The sequence below is a fragment of the Nannobrachium achirus genome (genome assembly GCF_963921795.1).
Source record: "Nannobrachium achirus genome assembly, chromosome: 11".
NCBI classification, from domain to species: Eukaryota; Metazoa; Chordata; class Actinopteri; order Myctophiformes; family Myctophidae; genus Nannobrachium; species Nannobrachium achirus.
Genome location: NC_137820.1, coordinates 5,616,777 through 5,625,006, shown reverse-complemented (window position 1 = coordinate 5,625,006; position 8,230 = coordinate 5,616,777). Strand labels below are relative to the sequence as shown.

The following is an 8,230-nucleotide window of genomic DNA, read 5'->3' as shown; positions in this document are numbered from 1 at the left end:
TCAAACATACCACGAAGGAATTTAAAGTTGAGGCCTGTTTAGGTTTTAAATGTTGCTAAAGGAGTCATGTTAAATGCATACCGATATGATGTTTATGAATGATATTTTTGACAGATTAAATGCTTATTTTCTTTCGTTTTCGTTTTAGGATTATTATTTTATGAATATTGGTATGACTATTTTTGTATGATTGTTATTTGTATTATTATCTGCTTTTATGTATGTTTTTTTCTTGTAAAACAGAAACAAAAAAAAAAGGGATCTGACAGATGTTCTTTTGACTCATCCCCATCCGGCAAAGCATGTGTTTCTGTTCTCTGCATCTTCCCCGGTCACTGCAGCATGTATACTCTGTCACCTGCATGTCCTCTCTGTCACCTGCCTGCATATCCCATCTCATCACATCCATAAGCCTCCTCTTTGGCCTTTCTCTTCTCCTGCATGGCATCTCCAGCTTCAGCATCCTTCTCCCAATGTACCCCTCATCACCTCCTCTGCACACCATGGTCCAAACCATCTCAGCCTCACCTCGCCTCTCTTGCTTTATCCCTAAACCTTCTAACCTGATCCTCAAATGTAGTCAGTCATTCCATTATCCCTCCTAACGAGAAGTAATGTAGAATCCTCAATTCTTCCTCCTCCAGCTCCGCCTCAGACCGTCCCAAATGAGTTGGAGCGACGCAGGAAACAATACACTCTTTACTCTTGATGTGCGTCAGCGATGCTTTCAGTATTTCACACACAGCCGTAAGTAGCAGTAGTCCTTTTAATCACATTCAGAGTAAATGTTGTTTGCAGTTTGTAGAGGGGATCAGAGGAGTCGTGTAGTGTGGGGTGGGTCAACCCAATAGCCCAAGGCTAGCTGGGACCCAGACTAGTTGGCCCCAGCACCCTCCATCGCCTGCTGGGCCTGGTTCTGGCTCATGCAACACTGTGCTACGGACTGGAACAGCTTTTCAATCTCGGGGGCGCAGTGCACAAAGTCATGGCTCCAGAACTTGAAGGCAGGATTCATGAGCAACTCAATCAAGGTGATGAGGAGTCCCCAGGGGTGTGGCCTGTTTACAATCAGCCTCTCCAACAGAACCCGGGTGATCTGCTCCTGAATAGCTTCGTCGTTGGCCTCGGCGAACAGGAAGAGCATGGTGTAGATGAAGTAGTGGGTGTGACTGTTGGGGTAGCGCAGCTGGTTGGCTATTGCGTTGAGGAACAGGTAGCGCCCCTCCGTGTCCAGCTCAACGGTCAGATGGTGGAAGATGTCCATGTGGGCAGAGTGGGTGATGGAGCTCATGGAGCAGGCACTGCCCTTTCTGTTGCCGGGATCGACAGCCTGCATTCCCACGTGCAGCACCAGCGCGTTGATCAGCTGGATGTCGTAGCGGCTCCCCATGGCGATCGAAACCCGCAGGCTGCCACGCAGCTCTGAGAGGAAGGTGGCCGGCGAGCGCGTCTTCAGGTACGAGTCCAGGTCCTTCTTGAACCTGGCGGGCATGGCGCCGGTGAAGTTGCCGATGATGCGGGGAGAGACGTTGATGTCGCTCAGCATGTCCACCTTCAGGTTGGGCGTGAAGGGGTCGGGCCGCCTCGTGTTGCGCGGACACGCGCTGAGGACGAGGTTGCGGAGCTGGACGCAGTTGGTGGGGATGACGTCGCAGAAAACATAGTGGTAATCACACAAGAATTCCGGGAAGTCGTGCAGCAGCACCAGGAGGACACGCAGGGTGCCCTTATAGAGCATTTGCATTGGTTTCTTGAGCTCCACGTTCCTCAGGAAGGGGGCCTGGTACTTAAAGAGCTCGATCAGCAGATGAGCGTACATGGGCCAACCCTTCTGTTGTGGAGTGTGTGCCAGTAGCCGGGCAATGAATATGCGGTGGGAGATGAGCTCCAGCCAAGCATAGACAAAGCCGGGTACTTTAGTGGGCCGCAGGACGTGGAAGGTGTTACAGAATGCGGTGAGCGTGTGGAAGTTGATGGTTTCTAGGATGTGTTCCGGGGCATTGAGCTCCAGCATTAGCATGATCAAGATGCGATGGTACGGCAGTTGCTGGAACTCAATTTGACGCACGCCATGGTCCTTAATCAACACCCCTTGCACGATTTCCAGTACCTTGTTGAGCAGGTTGATTGGTGAATTAACCTGCTTCACCAGCAGGGCAATGAGCCTGACAAAAGCATCCAGAACGTGGTAGCACTTGGCCCTGATGGTGGCCGCACTGGCAGCGGGGTTCTGCTGCTGCTCTGCCTGGGTGCGGTAGCTGAACTCCACGCAGATCTCTGTGCAGCGGCGGAAGAACCGCGACATCAGTTCATCCGATTTCAGGATGCCTTGTTGGTGCATCTTCAGGAGAAAGGCCTTGGGGCTGTCCCTGCCAGCGGCGGCAGAGTGGTACCGGTTGACCCACTCCCGCAGCAGGTACTCTGCATTCTCCCGAAGTCCTGGAGGGTCGTCAGACTCTAATGCCTGGGAGATTCCGGTGTGCATCATAAAGTCGGGTCCACTGTGAGCTCGGTCAATCATGGCCTCATAGTTGGAGCGGACGACATCCATGAGCTGGGGACGACCCTCAGGTGCATTTGCCCTAGAGTGAGCGATGATCCTCATCAGGGCCTTGATGGTGTGGGAGAGGTCGGCCTCGGTGACGTGGCTGACATTGTGCTCATCCACCACCAGTAGTTCCACCAACTGTTTGGCAAAGGCCACTGGCATGGTGTGCCTGTTCTCCAATGACTGTGCCAGGTGCAGGTCATACTGCTGCATGTTGACCAGGTTGTGTCTGATCAGCAGTGCCACTGCCTCCACGTTGTACTTGTAATCATCAGGGCACTCGATCAGACACCTGGTGATCTGCTTGTTGCTCCACCGTAGTCCGTAGGCACGTCTGTCCTGCAGGGCCTTCAGGACCAACAGATGACACTCTCTGTAGCGCTGCAGCTGGTCAGCATCAGGCACATTTGTGGCGTGCAAAAGACCCCTGACAGCTTTTTGCAGCAGGTCCAAAGCAGCAATTCCATCCTTGGAGTTCCTGGCCAAGGTCACAGTCTCCAACAGGGTATGCAGGGCCTCGGTCTGAGGGCTCGCGGCCAGGGCGGGAGGGATGGCGTGGAGGTGTTGCTCCAAGTCTGCGATGCACTTGTCAAAGACCTGAGCCATATCAACTGTGGCCTGTTGCTTCATGGCCTGAGACAGAAACCCAGTGGGTTTGGAGAGATCATTGCCGAGTGGTAAGTCCTGGTTGGTAAAATGGTCATGCACAGTCAGCTGCTCCAGTTCCACTCCTGCTCCCCCCTTCAGTCGGATCTGTTTAGGAATATGTTCAGCCTGGTAAGTCAATGCCGTAGGATAACAGGAACGACGAGTCTCCTGTTGTGCATGCTTCCTTGTGTCAAGCTCCATGACCAGTCTCTTATCCATTTCTGGGCCGGCCTTCTCCATCGCTGTCCTCTGAATATAGCAGCAAGCTAGCTCACAGTTGTCCTGGGCGATCCTGGCTGCAGCCTCCTCAATCATCTCGCCCTGTTGGGGCGTTGGTGGTGCCCCAAGTGCGCCAGAAAAGTCCTTCTTGAGGTTGGTGGCGATGCTCGTGTTCAGCGTTTCGCGGAACGTGACCTTGGCCAGGTTGTCGGTCAGGTTCTTCATCATGTGGTGGACACGCATGCGGGTTGCCTCCGAGTCCGGAGTGCAGTCCTTCCTGACGATCTGCTCACAGGTTGTCATGGCAATTTTTATTGAGTTGTCAACAACGGGATGCACCAGTTCCTGCACGGCCCGCTCCACTGCCTGACGCACACACTGCTTCAGCTGAGGGTGGGCTTGAAGCAGGGGGATATCAACGTTGATATCGATGTGTGGGGCCAGGCCTGCCAGGGCACACACATCGATGTCATGGTCACTGAACTGTGGGGTGGGGGTCCCAGGGGTCCCTGTGGTTCTGCAAGAGGTGGGGGTGGTGGCGGCAGCAGCAGGGATGGATGGGGCAACTGTAGTAACTATAGAAATCCTCTCGTCTGGAGGCTTTACCTCCTCCTCCTTTGGTTCCTCTTGCTCCTCCAGGCTCTTCAGTTTGTCCTTGTCCTTCAGCAGGTTGCCAGGTTTGAGATCATTGATGTCCAAAGAGAGGTTCTTGCATAGAAGTTCAATTTCAAATTTCAAGTTCAATTTGAGGTCGTCCAACCGATGCAGCTCAGCCAGAACATTCATGATGTCCATGCTCCAGTTGCTCCGGGGACTGAAGCTTGTGCTGCGCAAACTGGATTCCAGGACTTTGGCCACAAAAGGAACCACATATATCAGCTCCTGCTGGCCTTTCACATAGGCGTCCAACAGGAGAGACTTCACTTCCAGGCCTGGGCAGACGATAGGTTTGTTTTTAGCCAGGGTGATTATGCCCAGCCAGTTTCCCAGGTTTTTCAGCAGGGAGCGATCAGCTACATTGGCAGCTGCCTTGTCTGAGGTCAATAGAACCTTGATATACCTGTAGGTCTCAGTGAGGACCAAGTTAAAAAACTCTGGTTTCTCGAGCGCGTCCAGGAAGTTGGAATAGAGACCATGGAAGTTTGGCTCAAGGAGGACACGCTTCACCAGGTACTGAGACACCCAGGGCATGAATTTCTCATTCAGGTACTGAGACACCCAGGGCATGAATTCCTCATTCTCAGTTGCTTTCAGCTCCACTGCCTTCTGTGTCATGTTGGACTTGGATAGGTTGTTGAAGATGAAGGCAATCTTTTCCTGGACATTCTCAGGAGGCTCCACAATCTTTTCCGTCTGATCTGTGGCCACTGGCTGGGTGTCAGTGCTGGGCGTCTTGATTGAGGCTGGCAGATCTTTCTTGGAGATGCTGGGTGTGGTGGGCCTGGTGACGATGCCACTCTTGGCGACATTGGTGGTAGTTGTACTGGTGGTGACCAGGGTGCTTAGGGGATCTTGCTGTGGGGTTTTGGGCACACCGGACTGCCGAGACTCACCCTGGGCTTGAACGTTGGCCAGAGGCAGGCTGACAGGTGTGGTAATGGAACCCTTTATCTTCCCCGGAGCATTCCTGGACTGTCGACCACACTCAATAGACTCTTTTAAATGACGTGGAAATTGCAAGAAGTGACCAATCGAGGCCAAGTGTTGACAAAACTGGGAATGGTCCTTTAGCTTGTTTTTAAATCTATCTAGAGCAGCAATGCCGAAATAATACATTTTGGATCCAAAGGGTTTTTGCAAGCATTCAAGGACATATCCGAGGACCGAGGCTAGAAGTGTGTCGCTGACCAGGTCCTTCTCAACAATGCTGCCGAACAGGCAGGCCGTAATGCGAAGCAACTCATCTGGTTGATGAGGGAAGAAGCTGTGCTCTTCAAATAGGATGCGCAACATGCAGTTGAACACCTCCCGCTCTTGTTTGATGGTTGAGTCCTTAAACCTCTGCAGCTTCTCAACCACCTCATCCACAGACATGGTGGGCAGTGGTTGATTGTAGATGCATTGGAAATAGCTGTTAGCTTCATCTTCTATCTCCTTACCAAAGTGCCGGTTTGCATCTGCCCACAACTGGGAGAGGTCAGTCTGCTGATAGGTGTCCGGATTCAGGCCTGGTATGCTCTTCTTCCTTGTGTCAGAAGGGTCACTGCTTGCTGCAGTCATCTCCAGACCAAAACCAATATCAGTGCCAATGGCCGAACCTAGAGGACAAGGGAGGTTTTTGCCGATACTCCCAAGCGTTGTGCTGGGGTTGAGGTCGGGGTTGGAGAGTGGTGGGAAGGCCTTGGCAGGGGACAGGGGGTTGCTAAAGGCTGAGCTCAAGGAGGAGGGGGAACCCTGCATGCTCTGGGTGTCAGAGGTGCCCATGCCACCCAGGTTCAGCGACTCCATGGCTGACATAGGGGCCATCGGTACAGGAGAGACGCTGTTTAGGCTGCTGCTAATGTCAGCACGTCCCTTTGGTATCACCGCTATTGACTTCAAGCAGGCTAGAATTGTGTCCAAAGTCTCAGGGGGCAACTGGGTTCTTTTTGACAGGTCCTTGTCTGGGGCCAAGCCCCCCATAATGGATGGACAAAGCCTCATCAGGAACAACACACAGGCTTGGAAAAAGGGCCTCCCATGCTCTCTAATTTTGTCAGTCAGCCATTTGTCAAGTTTGAGGTATTTACGGCAAGAGGCAAGTGCAGCAAGGTCAATAACAAAGAGAAAATTTGTACCATTCAGCAGCATGGCTAGGGACTTCAAGTCCTGGGCCACATCCAAGATGCGAGACAGCTTGGCCTGGTCATACTGCTCCCCTCTCATGTACCAGTCGGCCATTGAGTGCATGATTAGCTGGCGAATGGATTGGGACTGGCCCTGTCCGGACCAGGCATAGTGTAGGATGACGGAAGAGTTTGGATGGTTGCCCAGGAAGATGGGCATGAGCGTGGAGAGGAGCTCCTGGCGGAGAGCGTGCCAGGAGATGGAGATCTGCAGCAGTGCCAGCACCAGCATGTCTGGACAATGCTTGATGGGGAAGCTGAACAACGGTTTGACCTGTTCATACTTCCCCGCCTCAGACAGTCGCAACAGACTCTCCACCAGGTCCAGGCTCTTCCAGGAGGCAACCTCCCTGTTATCGGCTTCCGGTGGGGCCTTGAGCACGTCGATGGCCACTGTATGGCAGGGGTAATCGGCGAAACAAAACACTTCTGGGCTCATCAGGGAGTGGTGGATGAACAACAGCTGCCCCTCTGCATGTTTCCAAGGCCGATAAATGAGGTCGACGGGGAAAACCTCCGTGCCCAGACCCCGCTGGATTCCACAGACCACCATCTTTAAACCCTCTCTGTCCTGGATAATGAAACCGGGGTGATCCAACTCATAGGTCACCTCCTTGAAATTCAGACCGGGGTTCACTTCTTGAAACACGTCGATGAGAACCTCAACGTTCCAGGTGTGTGCCTGCCGGCCGTCATTGTCGTCCTTCCCGTCGCTCCAGGCACTGCTTCCCGGAGCAGGGATGGACTGCAGCGGGATGCCGTCGGCCAGTCCAGAGTGTGTGCGCGCCATCATGGCCAGAACCCTGGCCACCTGGCTGGCCGTCACCTCTCTCACCCCATACTGGAGGATGATGTTTCGGCAGTCGTCCAGACTCGCACAGAAACCATAGCCAACCTCCTGCATGAACTCTGCAAGAGAACCATCGTCCTCCATCATTATGTCTTTGGCTGACTCTCCAGAGTCGGGCAGGATCCTTTGGATCAGAATGTCCCGTCTTTCGGGGTACAAAAGCGGCGCGAGCATCACAGGACAACGTTCCTGGGGAAAATATTTGCACAGCGTCATGAGAAAGGAGTCAACCTGCTCTTGGTCCACACCGACGGCTCCCTTCTGGCCAAAGAGTAGGAGTGAGAGGAACATGTGCAGGATCTCTACGGATATGTCCTGGAAGCCGCCTTCCTGGTTGCCTCTGAGATCTGCGTTGTCCACGTACGACTGCAGGAGAGCCGGGAGGTTCTGCTTTATGAACTGCGCCGCGAAGCCTCGCAGCTCTCCGTTGCAGGAATTCAACAAAGAAAGGCCAAACATCACCTCTTGGACCTTGCTGAGATTAAGGATTCTACCCAGCCGAGCGAACAGGCGTGCCGACGGCTTCAAACTCTCCCGGCAGCTCGGCGGATTGTCGACGGCGTAGCAGAGAGTGGAGATCAGGTGTGGCTTTGAGATGAGCCACGCGCACTCCTGGATCAGAAACTGTATCTGATGGAAGTCCTTGCCAGTGTTGATGCGATCGTCGCTGAAGTCCACCTGGGAGAAGAGACAGCGGAGCAGGTGCCGGTCTGCCTCTGGTCCGTGCCAGTTCACAATATGCTGTATCTCCTGCTGGATGCACGCGTAGTTTGTCTTTGTTAAATTGTCCACCAGGTAGCTGATTTGAGTCAAAGCCAGGGGGAGCGAATCCAGATTCATTTGCTTGGTCGGTGGTGGAAGCAGGCAACCAAAGCCTGGCACAGAATCTCACCCTTTCGGTCACTTCAACGATGGGTTTGAGGTCTGACTCCCCGCCCCAAAGGTGTGGAAACTGTTCTAATTTCCAAATGTCAACTCCCAGTAATAGCTTCCTGGTTTTAGTTCCTCAAGTGTAATATTACTACAAGCTCAGCATGCTGCTTCAAAGAAAGTTTAGTCGCTTGTTCATCCGTTCGTGCAATCGTGGGGTCAAAAACACTGGTCGCTGACGTATCTGGACAATTATTTACCATATGAGGC

General features: G+C 53.0%; 1 protein-coding gene across 1 annotated transcript; it reads right to left on the bottom strand.

Annotated features, from left to right (window-relative positions):
* Positions 1-874: 874 nt before the first annotated feature.
* Positions 875-7,930, bottom strand: cnot1 (CCR4-NOT transcription complex, subunit 1; the record flags this gene model as incomplete). The annotated part of the gene is made up of 1 exon (XM_080736265.1): positions 875-7,930. The coding sequence occupies one exon, from the start codon at positions 7,928-7,930 to the stop codon at positions 875-877; it is 7,056 nt and encodes a 2,351-aa protein (XP_080592391.1).
* Between the last annotated feature and the right edge of the window lie 300 nt (positions 7,931-8,230).